At 51.4% G+C, this 24197-nt stretch overlaps 1 protein-coding gene across 1 annotated transcript in view; it reads right to left on the reverse strand.

The window, feature by feature from the left end:
- Positions 1-574: 574 nt before the first annotated feature.
- PRKCE (protein kinase C epsilon) overlaps positions 575-24197 on the reverse strand; it is a 483114-nt gene continuing 459491 nt past the window's right edge. The window contains exon 15 of the mRNA XM_021701128.1: positions 575-824. Within this exon, the coding sequence (XP_021556803.1) occupies positions 678-824 (147 nt within the window). The 3' untranslated portion in view covers positions 575-677. The remainder of the gene's footprint in view (positions 825-24197) is intronic.

Here is a 24197-nt window from a genome sequence, read left to right on the forward strand (position 1 = left end):
TTTCAAATGTCAATCGAGTTCAAAAATCAAATTTCTTTTTCTACAAAGAGGGACTTCTTCCACGAGATACATGCTCTCACAACGCTGGCATGCCCAAAGCTAACACCAAAGCAAGGCGAATGAGCCATTCCAGAGCAAACTGACACAGGGAGCCCACCCGTGCATCTCGCCGGCTGTCTCCTTCACAGCATGCCCCGAGGGCGCCCACCCCCAGGCTGGAGAAGCACCCGTCTCTCCTGGACAGAAGGGGAGAGGATGGCGGGGGGGGAAGGGGGGGATGAGAGGTGACACTTGTCGGGACCCTCTGTCTGACAGCAGAGCCGGGGGCTTCTTGTTTGCTCTTCTTGTTGCTCTTCGAAGGAAAAGAACTGAAGTTGCGTCACTGCTGGGAACCCCCGAGGAGGGGAGACAGGCTTGCCGACACACCAAACACTGCCCGCCGACCCCATGCGATTCGGCACGACTGCTGAGACAAGGACCAAGAGTGCAATCTGGTCCCCAGGTAGAAGAGGGAGGACCCGGCCTGGGTCAAGGGAATGCAATAAATAGAGGGTAGACGAGGGACTGGGGCTTTGGAGAACAGGAGAAGCAGTTCAAGGCCTTCGGAGCCTCCAGAAATCGGACTCTTCTTGGCACCCCTTCCCGCAGCATCACCAAACTCCACCTGGAGCAGCTTCTCAGGGCATCAGGTCTTCACCAAAGTAGGAGAAGCCTTTGAATTCCTCCTGGTTGATCTGCTTCACAATTGCTTCGTCCACGAGTGTGAGTACTGGCTCTTCCCGGGTAAAGTCTTGGTCAAAGTTATTGACGTCTCTTTTGGTTTTCTGCGAGAAGAAAAGAGAAAGCACTGACTCCAGGCTGACCTTCCTCCCCAGGGCCCCCCGTGGGGACTGGGCATCACATTGACCAGCCTCTCACCAAAGCAGACTGCTGGCTACCGAGAGCAGACCCAGGGCTGCTCCGATGAGGTCACGATGGATGGCCCCAGGACCAGGAGGTGGCAGAGGACTTGGAGAGGAAGAATGAGTCCAGGTGAGAGGGGATGATGGAAAAGCAGGGAAGTGGGATTCCCACAGACTGTTGTGTGGGGGTGGGGTGTGTGTGTCTGGGAGAGTGGGATGCAGAGTTCTCATCTCACACTGCCCCTCCTAGTCTAACCCTTTAGCTCCATCGAGACCCCCAGCCCTATGACCCAGGGAACACACTCGAATCTCCTTCCCCCATCGAGACCTCCATCCCTGTAACCCAGGGAACACACTCGAATCTCCTTCCCACAGAGTCTCCAGTGGTCTTTCTTCTCTAGTGGTAGACCTCCCTAACCTTGCCAAGTCTGCTCCATAGCACATCCTCTAAGTAGGAGGCTGAGTGGGGGGCAGGGGGACCATCTTCTGGAAAGCCTGCCTCCATCCCTACCTGCACCCACTCAGAACCCTATTTTGCGCTCCTACATTATTTCTATGATTATTTGCAATGAGTTTTGTGTGTTTGTCTTGACCGAGAGCTCCTTAAAGGCAGGGGCCTTGTCTTCCTCAGCCTTGGGTTCCCTACAGGAAGCATCTACTGAATGAATGAACATGGGAAAAAACCCACCAATGACTCCCCAGCTCAGAAGGACCCATACCTGGTTGGGAGGCTCAAGTTCCCAAAGTAGAGCTTATGGTCTATAGGGGGGATGTGGAGGGCAGCAATCAAACAAATCCTGGTTTGGGGAGAAAATCTGAAAGTGTGAATCACACTCTCTGCCTTTTGGGACTTCTGGTTAATTTGGGAGCCAGTATTCCTGTCTCAAACACACACTGCAAGAGCTAGAACAACCTTCATGGAGAAGTCGGGACTTGGTTGGGGCTGGAAGAATGAGTTACAGTCGCGTTGGTAGAGATGGAAGATGTAGCCTTGGCAGGGAGAGAGATGGGGCAAAGGTGGGGGTGGGGCAGGAACACGGAAGATGGAGAACAGGACGATGGGCTCACCGAGCCGCCTGGGGTAGAGTCCAGCCTGGGGATGGAGGGAGAGAGGGCGAGTCCAACTGCAGGGGCCTTCAGCACCAGCCCCCCTTCCCTGTAGTACGGCATAACGCCCAGGGGCTTGAAGGAGCTCCTGCCATACTCTTCCAGGCGCTGATTAACTGGTGTTACCCAGGATTAGTGACCCAGATGATGGAATGGATCTTGTGGAAATCGCATTATTATTTGTAGGAAGAATATTATTTATTTTTTTTTAAAGATTTTATTTATTTGACAGAGAGAGACACAGCGAGAGAGAGAACACAAGCAGGGGGAGTGGGAGAGGGAGAAGGAGAAGCAGGCTTCCCGCCGAGCAGGGAGCCCGATGCGGGGCTCAATCCCAGGACCCTGGGATCATGACCCGAGCCGAAGGCAGACGCTTAACGACTGAGCCACCCAGGCGCCCCTAGGAAGAATATTATTAATATATGCTTTGTTCTGTGCAAATGAGTGACCTGAAAGACGTTAATAAGTAGTCTGAAAAAAGTGGTTTTGAGACAAAGCTATTTTTGCACCCAGTTCTTGGAGGTTTGCCATGTACACTGGCGGATTAAAGGCTCTGAGACGTCCTAGAGTCAAGAAACTGGGTTCACTGTGTTTAGGACAGCCTTCCTCATATTTGACATGAAACTTTTTTTTTTTTTTTCCTGAATAGCTTCTCAGCACCTCCCTTAGGAGAAGAGTTCTGCAGGACACGGTTTGGGAAGGGCGGCTTTATAGTTTACGGAGCACCTTCCCATTCATTTCCTTATTTGGTCCTTGGAACAGGCAGGTATTGTAACCCTGATTATACACATGAAGAAAGTGGGGCTCAAAGAGATCTGCTGACTCAAGCAGGATCACCTGACTAGTTAAGAGCAGAGTCAGAGTCAAATCCGGGTCTCTGCAGGATGCCGCGTGCATGGAGCATCTGGAGAGCTGGACCCTGCAGAAATGGAAAGACAGGGCAAGGATCGAAGCCCACCAGGAGATATTTAGGCCAGGCTGCTGGGCTATCATGGAGCCAGAAGGGCTGGCCAGTGGGCAAGCATGGCAGGAGAGGCTATGGGTCGGGGTGAGAGTGGGTGGGCTTGGCGGGGGACCATGTCTGCCGATCACCCCAGGCTGAGATCAGAATCAGGTGGACGGCACAGAGCAGGGATGAGTGAAGCTTTCAGCACCCATCAGGCCTGCTTGGTGTCTTTTCTCTGGGCTTGAGCTGCATAGTTCAGTACGTCCCAGAGACCTTGGAGGGGAGACAGAAGGGAGATACAGAAAACCCAAGGGATGGAAACAGGACCTGCAACTGAAGGACGTGCATGTTGCCCTTGAGATGGGGAAGCCAAGACATGGCTCAGTAACCTCTACCAGGAAGGGCTGGCTCCTGGGCAGGAGGACGATCTGGTCTCCACCTCTGCTGTGTATACCACAAGAGGAAAGGAAAGGGGGGCCCTTCATGGACAGGGACTTCCGAGAGGAACACCAAGCCCATCTCCACAGTGACATGGGAGGGTCAGTGCCAGGGGAAAGGGTGTGGTGATATGCCTCTTCTGAACATCTCTGTCCAAGGAGGGATGGATTCACTTGGATTGAGGAAGGCGTTGCTGAGTATGGGCCTGCTGCGCTGGGTAAAATGAGTCTAGGAGGAGGAACGGGGTGGGGAGGAGTGACTTGGGAAGCACAGAGCATCATCCCAGAAGGTGACCAAAAGATGTCCTCGAGGCGGGGCAGAAGGGGCTGGAGAGCAGCAGAAGGGGTGGTAGAAGAAGAGGTGTGTGAAGAGGGGTGAAGAAGGGAGGCAAGGAAAAGGGTGGGAGGAAAACTCATTTTGTAACATGGCTAAGGGTGGGCTGTGCCTGGGTCTCCAGTACCTACAGAAGCGGGGACCCCTCCTTCCCGGCTCCCTCTCACCGGGCACGCACGAGGGGGAGCATGTGTATAGAGAAGCTCGGGAAATCTGGAACTGCTCTGGCATTGGCTCTCCCTGTGTACCTACTGCTTGTGCTTCACCTTTCAGTTCTGAGTGGCCATTAGTCATGGAAACTGGTTTTGGTTCCCGAGGTCAGCTGAGCGTGGTGGTGGAGCTAGGTTCCACAGGATGTATGAGCATTGTCACCCTCTGACTGAGTACCAGGGATCCAGGGTCAGTCAGCACAGCCAGGGATATCCTTCCCAGGGGACCTCTAGCTCCATTTCACGCTAGTTTGTGGAGCCATCTAGCCCAGCTCTGGGCTTTCCAGGGGTCACAGAATCCTCGGTAGCATGTGAGTGACTGTGCCATTCTTCAAGAGCTCTCGAGAAAAATATACTTGCTTCGCCCACCCCTTACGCAACCTGGCCCAGGCCCTTCCAAATCCTTGGAAGCTTTTTAGGTGCATGTCAGTTACTCATCTCCAATTCAAAAAGCCAACATCCCCACTATGTGCAATGCCTATTAACCTTAGACACTTGAGAAGTTTTCCAAAGCAGGTATCTCTGGGAAACACCATTCCCTATTAATAGCATGGAGACGGCATGCATAACATCCACCAATTTGAAGAGGATTGGTGATTATATCCTTTACTCACTGATTTTATTCTTAGAAAAGCTGCTGCCTCCCTCAAAAGACTCAAGCAAAAGACTCAACTCCAAGGTTCAGATGGGCAAACCCTCAGAGACACTCCCTGTTTACCTAGATCCTTGGTCATCCCGTATGCCTCTCCTAAAATCTAAATGTCAGACTCTTAGCCCATACCCCGGAGCCTAAGAGGTGACCCTGGGACCTCTTCAGACCTTCTCTCCTCCATGAAGCCCTTCCCACATCCTCGTCCCACACTCAGGGGGGCAACATGGAGTAGGAGAGAGAACACCCGCTGATCTCTTGTCCTGGGACTGGCCCTTTCTGATTATATGCTTCTGTGTGAAGTCACTCTTTGAGATTTAGTCTTTCATCTGTAAAATGGAGGTAGTAACAGGCACTCCATAGGTTGCCTTGAGGACTCAGTGAGATGTCAGAAGTTAGGTGCCTAGTGTAGACCCCAAAATATAATGGGCACCTAATAAATGTGTCCTCCAAATCTTAGCAACCGTGGGCAATGGGCACATCATGTGCAGCTTAGCTGTTACCCAACACAGTCTGTGTGATCTGCCCACTGACGCCAATGCTGCTTGAAGGGACTGAGCCTTACATTCTCTGTATACCTCCGAGTGCTGAACTAGTGCAGAGCCAGGGTCTGCCTGAACATCCCAGGGCTTCTTCCAGAGATTGAGATTCTTCCAATGGCACCAGACAGCTCTTGGGAAAAGCCCCCGGGTCTCATAGTTCTCTACTTCTAAGCCCCTTCAGGGTCTCATCCCCACCTAGTTGCCCACTTCTTCTGGGCCCTGCTGCACCATGAGGTTCTCTGGACTCACTGGCTTCCCTCGACTCCAAGCCTTTGCACAGCTAATCCTCGGCCTGGAACCCCCTCTCCCATTTCCACCTTCTGCCCCCACGTCCTCATCACCCAGCTGAATTTCTCACCTTGCCCATCCTGACTTAGATGCCCTTCCTTCAAGCAGCTTTCCTGTCCTTTTATGCCTCTTATGGGTGCCCCATCATCTCTCCTAACTCATCACTTCAGGGATCGCATGTATACTCCTCCTTTCAACTCATCTGTGAGCTTTGGGGACGAGGACTGGGTTGAACTCACATTCCGGCCCCAGCCTACTGCCTGGCCCGGCAAACAGTGAGTGCTCAACAAATATCTGCTGAAAAAGGAGTGGCTGTACTTCTCTTGCTGCTACTATACCTACAGCCAGTGAAGTGTTCTGGATTCAGGACCACTGGCAGCTGTGGTACCAGAGGGGCTTTTCGTTTGGTGGAGCGCAGCCCAAGTGGCAAGATGGCCGACGCCTGACTCATGAGGGGCCTAGAGCGGGGCAGCCCAGAGAAACAGGTAGCCTTAGGCCTAGTTCGTGGGGTTTCCTCTCTGAGCAGTGGTCAGCTCGGGGCCCTGGGGTTCCCTGATGGCTGGAACGAGACAAACACAAACAGGTTCAACCAGGGTCTGGGACAATTCCATCAAGATGGATGGGTTAAGGGGAGTTGATGTCACTTCCCTTGTGGCTGCTATTAGAGGAAAAGGACACTCCCCTCCCTGCTGGCACCCCTTTGGAGGTAAGGTCTGGGAGTTGAGAGGCCAGGGCCAGCCGTGGGGGAAGGGCACATCTCTGGTATCCGCAGCGAGGCGAGTGAGGCAGCTTGTGGAAACAGTTACAGGGCGCTCCAGATCCTTCTGAGAAACTGCATCTGAGAAGCAGAGCTGCTGGGCCTGCCTTCTAACTCACCAGAGGCGGCTGAGGGCTTGGGGATCGGCCTGCTGTTGTAGTGCTTGGACGTAGGCACGGACCTGGGCCGGCGGCCTGAAGGCTCGCTTCCTGTCTGGCTGGTGCAATTCTTTCACTTACTGTACAGAAGTCATAAACACGAGCTTTCGGAGGAGCCAGCGATTTCTGCTTCTGTCTTCATCTGATTACGAGGAGATCAACAGATGACTTTGTTCTCAAGCACAGAGAAAACTCCCTAATCTCACAGGCTGGGGCGTGGGGCTGGCTTTCCTGTGGCCACTTGGCTGGTCCCTGCCCAGCTCTTTACCTCTGCCTGGCATGACAAGAGCACAGGTCAGTCACTGTGATCCCTGAGCACGACCAGAAGGGGGAGGGTGGGGGAGGGACAGGCTAGCTCCACACGGTCTCCAAGGCCAGCTTTTTTTGTCCAGGTCCCATGTCAGGTTCCAACTCCCTCTGACAGCAGCCTCACCCAATCTCATCCCCTCCCAGCTCCCACGGCACTTCCTGGGTCATGCGTGTGGCCCCTTCTAATATGTCCTGTGTGTCACGGCCCCCTCTCCGATCCCGGAATGTACCGACTGCCCAACGGCAGAACATAACATCCATGGGCTTGAACGAATTTCATTCACCGTACCAGTCAAACCCCAAATTCCTCCTAGCTTTGAAATGTCAATAGTCTTCTCTAAGCTCCACTCTGCTCTTTTAAATACTTGAAAAGGAAAAGCAAGAATTTAAATAATTGGAATGCTTGCTCACTATCAATGAACCGAATCTTTGCATACACACATGTATTCATTATACCATACATTCTAAATAACAGAGTGCACGTGTCTATGTTTAAACACACATGCTTACATGTGAAGTTAAATGAAATAAACAATGTGTAACTGCGTAGTGCCTTGCCTGGCAAAAATGAAGGTTGGAACAGAATTTCAAGTTAACGATCATTTACCCAGAAATTTCTCCAAACATAATCCTCCATCCCTTTCTCTCCCTTTTAAATTTGTTAACCGAGGGGCGCCTGGGCGGCTCAGTTGGTTAAGTGACTGCCTTCGGCTCAGGTCATGATCCTGGAGTCCCTGGACCGAGTCCCACATCAGGCTCCCTGCTCGGCAGGGAGCCTGCTTCTCCCTCTGACCCTCCCCCCTCTCATGTGCTCTCTCTCAAATAAATAAATAAATAAATAATCTTAAAAAAAAATTTGTTAACCGAGTACAAGTCACACTTTCGGATCTTCCTTATAGAAATCAGGGCAAGATGTACAGAGTTCATCTGGCACTGGCCTGCCCATGGACCTTTTCTAGCACCTACCCTGCTCTGAGCCCTCAGTGGTTCCCTACCTTTTTAAAATCCACCTCCTCCTTGGCATGTAGTGGCCACAGCGGACCTCTCAGTTCCTGACTCTGGTCTGAGCAATGCCAAGTGCTGTGGTATGACCTTCCACTTGGTGGGAACCCTCAAGTTAAACGGATGTCTAAGATCATATCAATGTATTATCATTTTTCAAGTAGCTGTGATGAATCATTGGTGCTCTTAGTGTTCTCAATCCAGCGTAACCCTATTATGGTTGAACGGTGTCTCCCCAAAATATATGTTGAATTCCTGACTTCTAGCACCCCAGAATGGGACCTTATTTGGACATAAGGTCTGTGCAGATGTCATCAAACTGAGATGGAGTCATGAGGGTGGGCCCTGACCCAGCGTGACTGGTGCCCTTATACGAAGGGGAAGTTTGACCACAGAGACAGACTTGCACAGAGGGAACCCCAGTGCAGAGACACAGGGGGAATGCCACCCGAAAAATGGAGATGCCGCCACAAGCCAAGGAATGTCTGGAGCCACCAGAAGCTGATGGGGGCAAGGAAGGACTCCCCCAGCCCAAAACCCCCTTGGTTATGGGGGGAGCATGGCCCTGCTGACAGCTTGATTAAAGACTTCTCATCTCCAGGACGATGAGACAATAGGTTTCTGTTCTAAAGCACCCAGGTGGTACTTGGTCAAGGCAGGCCTAGGAAACGAATACAAATGTCAACCTTCTGAAGTTGATTTTTTGAATCCAAATGTAATCCTTTATACTTAACTTTGATTTTTTCTTATTCTGGTACTTATTTCTGGCTTGTCGAGAAATCTCCACAAATAACAATTCTGTAATTTACTTCTCTGATCTCAGTCTGTGGCCAAGAAAGGAGGGATGATAAATATACCTCGCTTGCCGAGGGTTCTAGGAGAGCATATAAGTCAAGCTCATGTAAACTCTGAAGTACTACGGGAATATAACGTTAATTCTATCATCCATCTTCTCTGCTCTATCCTTTGGCTCTGTGTCATCCTAAAACATGACTGGCATGCCTCCCATTACTCCATTAACACACGTATGAAAATGCTGTGTGAGGCAGGCTCAGGCTCGGAGCCCTCTGACCTGCCCCCCACAGAGCCCTCTTGCAAAGCTGACAGGTCTGCCAGCACACTGGGGGGCGGGGGGGCACTGTTGTTAAATCCACTGTGAACTGACCAGCCATAGTCCCTTTTTCCATCTTGTTCAAGAGGATGATATCAGAGACTTCCAATTGCTTTGCTGGAACAAGGACACATAATGCCTGCCTCATTTCTCTGGTCTACTGGTCTAGAAATGAAGTTAATTGGCTCCAAGTGATTACCATTTGCCCCTCAAGTGTCCACAAGCTATCTTCTTAGAAAAACTTCTAGATCTCGCTCTTAGAGCATCTAACTCCAAGTATCCCCAATCCACATTTTTTGTATTTTTGCATACAGGGAGACTATTTGCCCATCTCCCATCAATTGGTATCACTGCTCTATTCCATCAAATCCAATTTACCAAGTAGTGGGCATAGCGGATTCTTCAGTAACCCGGCATGTAATTCACCTGGGCCTAGAGCAAGGGGCTGCATGCTGGATCGCCAGGAGCTTTGCAGAACAGTGAGGCCAGCCCCACATCAGAGACTCAATGTCATTGCTCGGGGATCTGGCCCAGGCACGCCCTAGCTCCCCTGGGGATCTCTATGAAATGTGATTCATTAATTCACCTCCCTTGGATTTCAGTTCACTCTTAGTGGTTTTTGCCCTAATCTTTGTATTTCCAAGAGATTTCCCTTTGGGGAAAAGTTAGAGACAAAATAACAGCCTTGCTTTTTGTCACTGGTTAACACAGTGGTTCTCCATCCTGCCGATGCATCAAAAGCAAACCTCGTGCACTACTGGTGGGAATGCAAGCTGGTGCAGCCACTGTGGAGAACAGTATGGAGGCTCCTCAAGAAGAGAACTACCCTACAATCCAGCAATTGCACTACTAGGTATTTACCCAAAGAATACAAACACACTAATTCAAAGGGATACATGCACCCTGATGTCTACAGCAGCATTATCTACAATATCGAATACCTGGAAGCAGCCCAAGTGCCCATCGACTGAGGAATGGATAAAGAAGGGGTTGTGTATATATATGATGGAATATTACCCAGACATAAAAAAAAAATGCCATCTTGCCATTTGCAACAATGTGGATGGAGCTACAGAGTATAATGCTAAGCAAAGTAAGTCGGTCAGAGAAAGACAAAAACCACATAATTTCACTCATATGTGGAATTTCAGAACCAAAACAAACAAAGGGCAAATAGAGAGGCAAACCAAGAAACAGACTCTTAACGATAGAGAACAAACTGAGGGCTACTGGAGGGGAGGTGGGTGGGGGGATGGGGGAAAGAGGGGAGGGGGATTAAGGAGCACACATGCCATGATGAGCCCCATGTGATTAAAATACCTAAAAAACAAAAATAAAAACAACCCAAAGTGCAACCACATGGACACTTGGACCTCGCCCCAGACCTCATGAATTGGACCCTCCAGGGGTGAGGCTCAGACCTCTGTATTTTTTTAAAGTTTCATAAGTGATTCTGACAGGCAGCCTGGTTGAGTCCCTCTGTGTAAAGGAGCAGCGGATCCCCTTCTTCCTTCTTTTCCTTAGCAGTTTCAAAAGGCCTTTTTGTGGTTTAAAAGCCTATTTAGGGGCCTATGGTTGGGTTGTTCTGGATTTGGCTTCCTCTCAAGTTCACGCTCCATATTGGCCTTCCTTCTCAATTTCGTGCCCACCTTTCCTTATTCGATATTAGCCTTTATACATCGGGACGTCCAAGAGCTCACGGGGCACCACACTGGTTTCTCCAGGTGCCACCTCTGAGAGGCAGTGTAGCTCAGTGGGTTAGCGCGGGGGCTCTTCAGCCAGCCGGCATTCCACATCTGCTTCTGTCCAGCTTGGCAGCATTGGGCAAATCATGCAGTCCCTCTGTGCCTTAGTTTCATCATCTGTGAAATGGGGATGCTAGTCATCCTCCCCATATATTTGTTATAAGGAGCACTTGAAATAATACATTGAAGTGGTGAGAATAGTACATGGCATGAAGTACAAGTAAATTATTAGCATTCCTTCCTCATCAAGATTTATCACAAGTGTATGTTTAGAACAAACAGCATTGTCTTTGGGATGGTCCTTGAAAGAGAGTTCTACTTGATCTCAGTTCACAGAATAGTCACTGTTTCCCCGGGGCACCCTGGGTGTTTTCTTGTCCCACGCGCTTGAAGTCTAGAACTAACAGTCTGTTCTTAAAAGCGAAGAGCCAAATGTGTGACACGACACCCACCAAAGAACGTTCCTGATATTGGGGTTTGGTTTTTTGTTTTGTTTTGTTTTGTTTTGCCTTCCTGCCCCTGTTTTTCTTTCCTATTTTCACGGATATTATATTTAGAGTATGTACTTTATATATCCTGGCGGGCCATCTTTAAACTTTCTAGAATAAAGCAAGATAAAAAAAAAAACAAAAAGAAGAAGATACATTTTACGTTTAGTACTGCTGGTTGTGACGTCAGAGCTCCTCTGTAATGAGCATGGTGTGTGTGTGTGTGTGTGTGTGTGTGCACGCGCGTAGGGGGAGCCCAGGGAGCACGGAGAGCTGCTAAAGAATGGGGTGCAGTGGGCATCGTACGCCTCACCCGTGATGCTGTCTTCAGGAACAACACCCAGGGTTTCCAGGTCTTCTGAATGCCCAAGAAATGCTCCAGATGCATTTTCATGTTAGATCTAATTTTTAAATGTTGCCAACTAATTCAATTAAAAAAAAAAAAAAGGTAGCCTGGCTGAAAGGGTCACACAATCTCCAGTTTGTGACTTCTACTCTAGTAAAGTTACTTCCATCTTTTAGGGGAAAAGAAAATCAAGACTCATTTGCTTTTTAAGCACAAATGATTCACGTCATGGCATTTAAAAATGGGGAGCCACTTGGTTCCTGGCCGTTCACTGGTCCAAAGGAGAGGGTTATGGGAGCATGATGGTCTCTGTCACTGGCGTGCAGAGCTCAGGAGCCACCCAAGCCTCAGGTGGTGGCCTCAAATGTCTCCTCCCCAAAATCTGGTCAACTGCCTTTTGTCTAAACCACTTCTGAGGGAAAGCTGCTTTACTCCTGAGGCGGTCTGTACAAACATATTTTTTAAAAAAGACCAACTCCCTCAGAGTACCAGGCATTCCGAACTCACCACAACTGAGTTCTGTCAAATCAGCTGTTGGATGAAATTCAACGATTTCCACTCTCTCCTTGTCCCCTCATTATTGTTTGCTAGACTATAAAAAATACACATTTTTACAAATTCCATTTGAAGAGTTACTTTGGAAACACTTACTAGCTAACACCAACCTCCTCCCTCACACCCAGAAAATACTTCAGTGCTCTGAGGAGTTCGGCCAGCTACAATGTGTTTATGAATTAGTGGTCTACAAGGGGCCTACAGACCTGGCCCTCTGGAGGTCCATTACAGGGAAGGGCGGGTATCCCCACTATAAAGAAGTTGTTACCAAACTTTGTACACTTGCTATAGTGCTTTTTAAACAAAACTTCACAGCAACTATCTGAAAGTTGGGTTCAGCTAGAAGGCAGTGCCAACTGGAAACCCACAGAACTTTGAAAGGAGAACCCAAGACACAGCTCCCTGGCGTCCTCTGCTTAACACAGTCAAGTGGGGGAACTTGTCACGGTGGTTTTCAAAGTTGCTCTACCTCTAAATTCTACAACTCGATTATTTTTTTTTTTTAATTTAAATTCAATTAATTAACATATAATGTATTATTGGTTTCAGAGGTAGAGGTCAGTGACTCATTAGTCTTATATAACACCCAGTGCTCAACTACATCACGTGCCCTCCTTAATGTGCATCATCCAGTTACAGCTCAATTATTTTAAAATGTGAAGTATTTCAAGCAAGGCTCTTAACCTGGGTTCTTACTCCTAAGGCAGGAGTGGCAAGTTTATTCCGAAGGGCCAGATAGTACATATTCAGGTTTTGTGGGCTCTAGGGTCTCTGTTACGAGTGTTCCACTCTGGGTTGTGGCTCAAAAGCAGCTATAGACAAGACAGAATTGCACCAATACGTCTGTGTTCCAGGAAAACTTTATGTATGCACACTGACACTTGAACTTCATATAATGTTCGTGTGTCACGAAACCTTCTTCTTCAACCATACGAAGAACAATGTAAAAACCATTCTTAGTTCAAGGGCTGCACAGAAAGAGGCAGGGGGCAGGATTTAGCCTGTGGGCCAGTTCGCCAAGCCCTGCACGAGGGAACAGACTTCAGGGCCTCCGTGAACCTCACAAAATACAAGTACAGGCTGTTGTGCGTATGGAAACATTTTCCTGGAGAGAGTTTACTGTATCGGATTGTTGAAGGGCTGGGATTCTTGATTGCTAAGACCCACAGATTTGAAAGTTTCCCATTGTACAAAGCCTGCATCTCTCCAAGGCATGATAACTCTGGGGAATCCACATAGAGGAGGAAGCCCTGAGAAGCATGCTCAGGACCTGAAATGTCCCCTTTGGCTTAAGTCCCTCGGACCATGGAGGTCCCCAGTATGGACGTCCCCAATGGCGTATTCAGTGCTAGGCAGGAAGGCTGAAGCGACCCTATGAAAATGATTGGGGGAAGTCCCCTGGACTCAGACTATGTATCTGAGGCTCTTTCCAGAGGGTTCTTGTAAGACCAGGTGAAGCCATCTTTATCAAAGCTTTAACTCTTTATTCCTTTTAGGGAAGGAGGCGTTTCTGTGCAGCTCTGAAGGGTGGGTGCTTCTACCTGCTCAAACCCTCCCAGCCTGCCACCCTCCTGGGCCTGCCAAGGTCCAGACATATGCACACCTTTGGCTGTGACCGTTTGACTCGAAAATTTGGTCACAAATGCATAATGTATACATTTTAGCCAAGAGTCATTTTGAGCCACGTGGTTAGGGATAAGTCCTCATCATCGGTGTGGGGCACACAGGCACTCGAGGACATTCGGTGTGGAGTTTATAAATGGCCTGGAGGTGCCTCTAAGTGCCCTGTGAATCTTGGCTCCCCGATGAGGCAGGCAGGATCGTCTACCACTAGCAGTCCCTGGCTCAGGACTGGGACTTGCCAGCTTCCGGTTAATTACATGGATCCTGCAGAGTCCTCAGAGGATGGCAAGGCACAATACCTTTGCTCAGAAGGTGAGCCCACCAACCTCTCAGATCAGAAATCAGAGTAAAGGAGGGTCCATTTCCCCCTCAAATGCTGTAAAGGACTTCTGAAACCATTCCTGAGGCCACAAGGCCTCCATGCTGCTACTAAAGAGAGGGTCAGTGGGGGAAGGAAATACCCCTTCCTGGGGAATCATTCTCAACCTAGGCTGGTCCCCCTCATACGCCTAGGCTGCCCCGTGCCTCTTTCCTGGGACTCCTCGGAACTAGGGCTAACTAGTGACACACTGGGCATCTGTCTTGTACTTGCAGAGTTCGCACAGTGCTGGGCACACCTGTTTCTGCATGTGGAAACGTCATAAAGCTCACAGATGGAGGCTCTTCCAGGTGCCGGGTACTGCACTAAGTGCTTCACCCACCTGATTCATTCCTGCTCACCGCTCCCCAGGGGGGAAGCGGGCCCTGCCACGGCCCCCACTAGAGAGATTGTGTAACAGCTTGCCCAAGGCACAGCCAAGGACTGAATTCAGGTGTTCTGGCCTCAAGGCCCATGTCCTGACATGGGCCATCCTGCCTCCTGCTGAGAGGCATCAGTGTGTTTGTGCAAGAGCCCGGCACAGGCACTCAGTTCACTGGCTTCCACCAATAGTCTTGTTGCTGTGTTACAAACCAACCAACCAACCAGCCAACCCCTGCATTCTTCCCTGTATCCCTCACAGTCCATGAGATCACCATCCCTGCTATGCTTTTTGGGGTCACTTCTTAGACATTAGGAGTGAAGAGGGGCAGAATCCTTCAAAATGTTTTATTATGCCCAACAGCAAGAAATACATTTTGTATATAACCTAGTACACATCCCTTCGTCCCACCAGCCCCAGAAAAGGTTCAGCAAGCTGTACTTACCTGCATTGCATTCTGTGCTCTAGCCTGATCTTCTTATTCTGTTCTGTTCTATTCTACCTGACCTGACCCGACCCCACCCTCCCTTAGCCTATTCTTCATTATTTTTTTTTTTTTTACAACCCACTGCTGGGGAGATCCTGAAGTAGGGTCACGGGGCGCCCAGTAGGGGTGTGAGGGACTGACAACGCACAGAAAGCCCAGTGCGGATATCCAGGAATAAACAGCCTTAGGAGGAGACAGCGCCCTGCGTGCCGCGGCTCGCCCAAGGCCTGAGTGCCCGAGCTGGGCTCTGCAGCGAGCTGGCCCCACGCAGCGGGATGTGTAGCAGCAGGACCCACGCCTCCAGCTGAAAGTGGGCAGGCCCACGGCGGCAAAGCTGGCCCCACTCCGCCTCTCACCGTGGGGCCCTTTTGCATGTAGCATCTACTTCTTAAAGCCGGGTCATTGTTGACAGCCGTTGAGTTTAGTTAATTCTAGAGATACCTTTTTGGTGCCCAAAGAAGCTTTTCTACCTGGTCCTGGCATAAGCCCTGTTCCTCCACTCACCTATCCCACTCCCCCTCCCCCCCCACAATTTATGAAAATGTTCTAGATAGAAATCAGTTCTCTTGGCCGGGATTTATTATTGCTCTGCCTGCTGGCTTTGAAACAGGAACTGTAAACACTCTAATACATGCCTCTCCAGTCAAGATGAGGTCACCACCTCTCTTACCATTCAACAATTTCAAGTTTCTTAATGCAGGATCTTATCACCCCAAATTCCCGGGCATGAACTGGAATAGCTCTTGTTATAAGAATAACTTAATTCATTAAATGCTTCTATTACCTAGCCTTTTATTGCCCCATTGCATGTGGGGGGCAGGGAGGTAGATGAGAAACTATACCAATAAATGTGTGGCCCTTAGAACCTTGGGCCATAAAAGGTGAGAAGAGATTTCGGAGATGGAGCTAAGAGAGAAATATTCTCTGGAAAAACAATGTAGAGGGCGCCTGGGTGGCTCAGTTGGTTAAGCAACTGCCTTCGGCTCAGGTCATGATCCTGGAGTCCCTGGATCGAGTCCCGCATCGGGCTCCCTGCTCAGCAGGGAGTCTGCTTCTCCCTCTGACCCTACCCCCCTCTCATGTGCTCTCTCTCTCTCTCAAATAAATAAATAAAATCTTTAAAAAAAAAAAAAAAGAAAAACAATGTAGATCGACAGGATTCATTCATTCACTCACCCCACGCATATATACTTAGTACCTTCTATGTGCCAGGAGTTATGCTGAGCATCCAGCTGCGCATGGAACAGATGAAAATCCCTCCCCTAACAAATTAACCGGAGGTAGCTCATTGTCGGTACTGGGGGATGGACACATAGGGATTCTCTCTACTTCTATACGTGTCTGAAATTTTCCATGGTAAAAAGTTAAAAATACAATTCTCAAATCTCTAACACATGATGCTGGGTGAGAGAAGTCAGACACAGAAGAGCCCACACTACATGGCTCCAAATATATATATATGAAACTCTAGAAGAGACAAATCTACTCTCTGGTGACAGAAAGCAGATCAGGGACTGCCTGGGGCATAGGGCACCTGGGAACTGTTTGGGCTAGTGATGTTCTATATATTCACTGTGCTGGTGGTAACGTGGGTTCACGCATTTGTGAAAACGCATCAAAATGCACGCTTTACATGGGCAGATTTTATTCTATGTAAATTTTATTATAATAAAGTTGATTTCTTTTTTTTTTTTTTTTTTTTTCTGTAAAAATTTTTTTTTTTTTTTATGTGAAACAGAGAGAATGAGAGAGACAGAGAGCACATGAGAGGGGGGAGGGTCAGAGGGAGAAGCAGGCTCCCCGCCGAGCAGGGAGCCCGATGCGGGACTCGATCCCGGGACTCCAGGATCATGACCTGAGCCGAAGGCAGTCGCTTAACCAACTGAGCCACCCAGGTGCCCCAATAAAGTTGATTTCAAAGAACCTCTAAGCCCTGCCCTCATGGGGCTAGAAGACATTTTAGGGATTACCTAAGTCCCTCATGTTACCAGAAGGGAGCAGAGAAATTCAGTGACTTGCTCCGAGTCTCACAGATACGAACAACAGGGACCAGCACTTGTCCAGCATTTTTCTCTTAGCTCATCGCCTCTGGTACACGGTGAGGGCTCAATTCTGGAATCTCACATTTCAAGGGGACTGTATTCTGAATCATTTACTGGAACACCCACATCCCAGGTGCCCAGGCCCTATAGCCTGAATCTGCCCTGCCTCCCCAGGAGGACCACCAGTTCTGTGGCTTCCAAACACCGGCTGAGATGCCCGGGGAGGGGAGGAGGAGTCTGGCCGAAGCCCCAAGTCAAGGTCTGCTTTATTTCCCGAGTCATCACAGATGATAAGCCCCGCCACAGGCTTATCTTCCCATCTCTCTACTTCAGGCAAGAATCGTATCTCACTGCCCTGGCCATTCTCGACCTTCTTCCACACCTAGCAGGGCTCACACACCTGAAATACTCCACTGACATTCAAACTCTACGTTCCAAGAAACCCCCTTTGGGGGTGGAGTGGGTCCCAGAAGGAAGAAGCCAGGGTCTGAGTGCTGAAGGCCTCCTCACTCTGAAAAGACTGAGGTACATTGTGGAACTACAATGATGGGCCATGTACCCAATGTGTGTCTGTCAAATCCCAGAATCCTAGAATAACACTTACGTGTCAAGTTTAGGCCAAGTCCAATTCCATTACCATCCTGTCCCCCCCCCCCCCCCCGCCACAAACAGTGGGGGGTAAACAGGGCACCAATCCCCCTGAGGCAGAGCTCTTTCCCAAGAGCTTCTTTTCTCCAGGAGAGCCAGCCGGGCCCCTGGGGATTCAAGGTCCTGGCCTCGGAGGCTGGTGTGGGTGGGGACACTGTCAGCATGCACGGTTTCCCTTGGGGCCTGTACCCTTCAAAGAGCAAATGCTAGCTGGAGGCCTGGAGGCCTTGAGCCCCTCCACGGGGGAGGTTTGAGTTTCCTTCCGCTTTTACTTCGATGCCCAGTCTCCAGCCTCTGACCACTGCCCCTCCACTCCAGGCTGCCAGATGCCCCGTTACCCTCCTCTGCAAGAGAGGGGCAGGAGGGCACTGCCTTCTACGAGACCTCAGGTGGGAAGGGGCTCGCGAGGCCCACAGAGGCCCTGCTCGCTGGCCCGTCCGCGGAGGCCTCTCTTCTGCACACCACCTCTCCTCCCTGTCCTCTAACCTCAAGAGGCAAACCCCGAAACTCCCTCCCCAAGTCCTGGATTTGACACTATGCTGGTAGTCTCCTCCTAGTGCCCGAACTCCTCAAACGGTAACATTAAGGGGATGGTAGGGGATTCTTTTCTTCTTATGTCAACCAATCTTCCCCTCTGTGGCTTCCCAGAGGGCACGAAGTACATGCTCGCTAAATTCCTGCTGAAAATCGCGGATTTGAAGCCTGCCTTCCCCTCCCCGCCACCACCACCCCCGGCCCCCATCCCTTCCCCAGTGGTAGCTGTCTCTCCCTAACGCTTTCTGGCTTTCTCTGCAAAGATCCAGCTCCTCTGGAGAACCTTCCCCCCTTCAGTTACACATAGCCCTGTAGGTCCCATGCTCCCTGGTAGGTTGTGTGTTTCCTCCCGTGCCAGTGGAGAGGGGAGGAGATTAAATTCAATATATGCTAGTGTGATGAACCCACGAAGGCAAATCCCAACCTAACAGCTGTGAAGTCATAAATGAAAACTTGGGAACTTATAGACATGCCCAGCCCAGCCCAGGGCTCCAATTCCTCCCCTGGGGTGATGGGTGGGGGCACCAATGTGATGCGTAGGTCGAGCCATAGGAATGCTCCTGCAGACACAGTTCTCAGACCGAGAGATCCCTCTTGCAGAGTTAAAGACACCCTGCCGAGGCTGTTTAGCTTAGAAATCCTTGGGAGCCTGACGTGCCCACAGGGCCACGGCCATGGGGTCTCAGGGTCCTGACAGACTGCCACGGCTTTAGGGCTGGGCGGCACGGCTGTGCTCAGCAACAAGCCCAACAAGAAAGAAGGCAGGAGGGGTAAGGCGCTGGCCAGCTCACACAATAAAAGGGGGCCAGACCCTGGGGGGAAATTTGGGGTTCCCCAAAGGGCATTAGAATGGCTAGGGGTGAGTCTCTTGGCTCCCTGTGTGCCGCCCCCCCCCCCCAGCCCATCCCAGACCAGGGGCAGAGCCAGAATTAAACCCCAGAAGTTTCTCGGCCAGGCCTCAGATGCCCCTCTGCCCTGCGATGGCAGCGTCCCTGACCACACGGTGTCATCCCTCACCTGAACCCCTGGCCTCTCCGGGAACCGTGCCAGGTCCAGGTCCAGGTCCAGCCCCCTTGGTGAGACCCCCAGGGTTTCCAGCACTGTCAGCATCAGCACCGGCCCGGCACTTGCTACATCCCAAGGACTGTGCTGCCCGCCTCACACAATTTGCTTTGCACGCCCCCTCGCCCTTCAGCATAGTCGGTATTACTATCCCCATGCTCTGGATCGGCAGCCTGAGGCTCGGAGAGATGAGACGACTCTCCTAAGATCCTGCAGCCCTAATGGGGACCTGGCTACACCGGATTCCGCAGCCTGGCCTCCACCACCGCACGGCCTCCTGCCTTCCTTAGCTCTTGGTTCCTCATCTTGGGATGAGAGGGAGGAGGGGCTTTATCAGGCTTGGGGGGGGCGGTGTGAATGGAGAGAGGAACTAAAACTCCTAGAGAGCCACAGCTTTGTCTAATCCTGTGAATAATTTTATGAATGGCTATTTTTAATCCCCATGTTACGGATAAGGAGGTGGGGCTCAAGGAGGCCAGAGGTCTGGGGGAAGTGAGTTCCCAGGCTTCCATGGCTCTCTGTGACAGCACTTTTATTCCAACGCAAGCCTCCCTGTGCTCAGAGCCGGCACTGGTCCGCTGTGCTGTGTCACTACCTGGCAAACAGCCAGAAACAGGTTCCTGGACATTTCCCATGCCCACCGGGCCCGGACCAGTGTCCTGGCTCTTTGTGGGACCTTGCAGCCTCTTGGAGGCTCCGAGCTCTCACTCTGGCACGGACACAGTCCAGGGGACTGTCCTAACTAACGTCTGTAGGAACTGGCCGGGCCCCGTTCCTGTTCTGCCAGGTGGAGGAGGACAGCCTTTAACGGTCTTCCTGGCGCACACTATCAGGTGGTCCTCGTGCAGGGGGGCTAGCTTTAGGGCAGGGCTCCTCCCTCAGGTTGTGAAGTCGGTGAGGTTGTGAGGGTCTCAAGCCCACTTCCCAGTTTTCTCTCAGCACAGCCCGCTCATGCAGGAGCATGCAGGAAGGGCCTCCCTTGAGGGTCCCGCCATGCAGTGTGGATGGCTGGATGGAAACGGATCATGAGGTTGGAAGGGCCTCCATGTCAGCGGGCCTGAGGGCTCACCTACCTGGACAGACTCCCCATTCTGGAGGCCTTACCTTAAAGAGGGGCATTCACACTGAAGCAAACTTGAAAAGAGAGAACACGTACACAAAGAGAAGTTTACTTGGCCGGCATTTCCTTCATTGCCCTTGGCTTTCACTGAGGAGAGCTAGGTTTCTGGGGAGGCAGAGCTCTCCCCCCTCTGCTGGCTTCCCCCGATGCCAGTACCGGAGCCCTGGCAGCCATCGTCTCAGAGCCCAGTGCTTTTTGGGCAAAGGAGGGACACGCGGGAGAGAAGCCCGGAGCCCGGAGTGCCTCCAAGACCCGCACGGTCAGATGCTGCTGTCCGAGCACACCAAACACATCACTTCTGCCCGCTACAGCCCCCCGAGGCGGCGAGCCCACTAGGAACGCAAAAGCAGACCGTGCTACATTTACGGGCTCCTGGGTGATGCCGCCACCTCGGAACGGAATCCCCAGTGGGACGCGCAGACGGATTCTACGCTGGGAGATTTTCCCCAGCACCAGAGGTCTGGGCTCCCGCCTCACTGGCTTCTCGGTTCCCCCACCTGCCCACTGCCGGGGGTGGGGTGGGGGGCCTGCCACCCACCCTGTGTGCCCCTGCTCTGACGCGGGCCACCTCCAGATGCAGGTGAGTACACGATGGCACAAAGTCTTTGGTCTGGCGTTGATGGCACATCGCTTGTGCAAAGTCGGAATCCGTGGGTGGCAAGGGGGCCGACAGGAGGAATATAAAAGGGAAAGGGAAGGAGGGAGAGTATACAAGAATGCTGGCGGGATGAATGAGAGGAAATCTCCCCACTGAAGCAGGGGCAACTGCAAAATGTCCTGCAGTGGGGGTGACTGCAAAGGGGGCGTAAACGCAAAGGCGGGCCACCCCGTCGGACTGACAGCTGGTGAGGCAGGGCAGGGGTTAGTCAGGGAGGCTCAGGCGCCAGGGAGCAGAAATCTCAGCCTAGCAAACATCTCAAGAAGGTAAAGGCCTGGAGGGAAGAGCAGCCACTCAAGGTACACCAGGGAACTGGACCAGAGGCCAGAAGCCAGAGGCCAACTACAAATCTGGACAATCTTGCTGGTCAGATCTTCGGAGGGGCGAGGCTTCCTACAGAGAAGATGGAAACCAGGCCCGGGAACTTGCCGTATCATCAGCCCCTGTGGGGGTGATCGAGGCACCCCAGGCTTCAGCTGAGCCAGCCTGGGCAGCATGCAGATGGGCTTGCTTTCCCACCGCAGGCTCCGCTGTGGAGGAGCTCCAACCGTGCCGCAGGACTGGGAAGAGTCAGGAGCTCCAGAAACTATAGCACTATGTCTTGGCTCTTCTTAAGCCTGGACTGGATGACATGACTTCGCCCAGCCTCACCTCCAGCACCTCCCACCAGACAAAACCAATTCCCTCCTGAATCAGACAGGCAGGACCCTGCCTAAGTCCTTAGATTCGGTATGTCCAGCTAATTCAGCGGGGTCGTCGCTCTCCAGCTGTTTTCTCGGGGGGGGGGGGGGGTGGCATTTTGGTGTGATGTCAACAGGACACAGGTAGGGAGCAAATGGAGCGAGCCCAAGATGAAGGAGCCCCAGAGTTCCCTCAGGGCCCCAGGTCTTTGACTGAATGCCCTGGGGATTTTTAGCACGATGAGACTGGGGGCGGGGGGCGGGGGTGGTCTGTGCATCTGGTTCCACTGCCTTCTAAAGCACACGCCCCATGTCTTCTTGAGCCCACCTCCAAATCGCAAGGCTGGTGATGTTGCTCACATACTTGTCCTCTCCTTTCTCAAGGAGTCTGTCCCTAAGATCCAAGAACCTCCCCCTATCCCTGGTGGCTTACAACCCACTATCCTGTCCACATCTTCCCAATGCCAGGCTCCAAACCCGCTTTCCTTCCTCCCTCTGTCAAAACCTTTCCTTCCCAGCTCACCTCAAAAGGCATCTGATGTTCCCTAAAACTATGGGATACCTTCAGCCCAAGGACAGCCTGTCTTGTGATGGAACCCTTGCCCTGTAAACAGGGGACAAATTCTGGGGGACATACTTTAGCCCCCTGTGTCTCTCCAGTGACCTCTCATGGGTTGTACCTGTTCTGCCTGTGGGTACCTGGCCCTGTGTATGAAGTGTAGCCATCCCCACTGCTGGTATCCGAGACAGTGGGTACTTGTACCCCAGGGTTAATCCTGATTTAGTAAGAGGTGGGTGGTGGTTTATAAAAACCTTGCGTGAGTTCCACAGGGGTCCTGTGAGGCTTTCAGTATGTTCTTCACTGTGGTGGGCTTTAATTCAACTTAAAATTCATTTCTGCCGTATACAAGCCCACGGAGGATGCAAGGTGGTACCATCAACATTCTTCAGAAAAGAGCTTTCAACTTAGGGACAGACTCGGGACATCTTTCCCACCTGCTAATGAGATGTAGACTGGTCTTTTCTTTCCCATTTTGATACTTCTCCAGAGAGAAATCTCTAGGATATAAATGCGGTCAGACACTTAAATAACTTGAACACAACTTTAAAGACCTGTAGCTGAGAACTCTGTAAGGATCAACAGTATTTGGCTCGAAATGTGCCTAGAAACATCTCTTGCAAGATGCAAGTTTCCCTTCTTATCCTTCCTTCAGATGTTCCAACTCTCTCTTCCAAATGGAATTCAAACCAGCCGGATAAATGCCCTTCCCCCGACCCCCAACAGTGTCCAGGATAACTCTGGAGGTCTGTGGGGTCGAGTAGGAACATGCACAGAAGGTGATGTGTGAAGCAAGGATGAAATCAGTCTTTGGGAATGCGGATTCAGGTGGACATCGTTGGGAGCTCCTGGATGGCCCCTGTCCTTACTCTTTGCCATCCTCCCAGGGGATGGGTACACCCCAGGAAGCCTAGAGCCCCTGAGCAAAGCAAGCAAGCAGAGTCCTGCCCTCTGGTTCCAGGCTGGGGGCTTGCAAGAGGCCCAAGGGAGGGAAGCATGGGTCCCTTGTGACTCTGGGTGGAGATGGAGTCCCACCTGGCCCCCAGGTGAGTTTGACCCCCTCATGCAGGGATGTACTTCTACTGCTGGTTCCCCGGGCACCCACCCTGGTCCACAGGAGCACCTGCACTCCCAGCTAGCCATCCCTGTCTGTCCCAGCCGGCTGAGGCCTGCCCACTGCCCACCAATGGATTGGGTCACGGGTTGGCTTCCTGAGTCTTTCTTTTCTCTTTCCTCCCTTCCTCCATGTCTGGCTCCTTCTCCATCCCGCAGGCCCACAGAAACCTCCCTTCCTCCATGTCTGGCTCCTTCTCCATCCCGCAGGCCCTTCTCTCACTCTGGGGAAGCCAGCTACAGCTCAAAAGGTCACTTCTCTTAGGTTTGCCCTTTCATTGGCTCAGAGTTCAGACATAGCATGGCAGCCCGGTGAGGAATCCCTGGTATTGCTAGGCCTTGGGGAAGGGCTTCTAGAGACAGGAGCTTCACGGGGCCCCTGAAATCTCAGAGCACTCTCCTCTGCTGGATTTGAGTATTGTTCTGCCATCTGTTTACCCCAAAGAGAGACTCTTCTCCATGAATCCATACTTTAAAACTTCTTTGGGCCTTTTATTGTCAAGATCTTCTCTAACTCCCTGCTTCCCTGTGGCTTCTCAGCACACCCCAGACCCACTCTCCCCCCTTCACACCCCCAGGCTTGCCCTGTCCTCTGGCCCCATGCCCCCAGGAGGGGCTGCCCCTCTAGTCCAGCCCAGCCCTCTGCAAGCCTAGCTTTGAGTCATGTAAGTCATTTTGCAGACCTCCACTGGCTGATTGGTCCCATTGGTCGGGCCTGGATTTGCTACTTAGTCCTACTTCCCACTTTGCTTTGGGTTAATTACCTTAGACTAAACCCACACTAACATTGGACCCTCATATCTGAGTCTTTAGTTTTCCCCTCCTTCTCCACCTGACCTCTGGTTTCCTACTTCGCCTCACTTTTTCCAGGACACGGTTAAACTTGTCCTTGAAGACTACTCACAGAGACCCTCCGGGTGAAGGGGTGGGGGCAGCCTTGGAGCAGGCCGTCATGTGCAGTGCGCCCTGCCCAGAGCCGCAGCAGGCCCCAGAGCCGAGGGGGAGACAGACGGGCAGGGGCGGAGGTGATGTTACCAAAGAGAGAA

Source organism: Neomonachus schauinslandi, chromosome 10 (assembly GCF_002201575.2).
Source record: "Neomonachus schauinslandi chromosome 10, ASM220157v2, whole genome shotgun sequence".
NCBI lineage: Eukaryota > Metazoa > Chordata > Mammalia > Carnivora > Phocidae > Neomonachus > Neomonachus schauinslandi.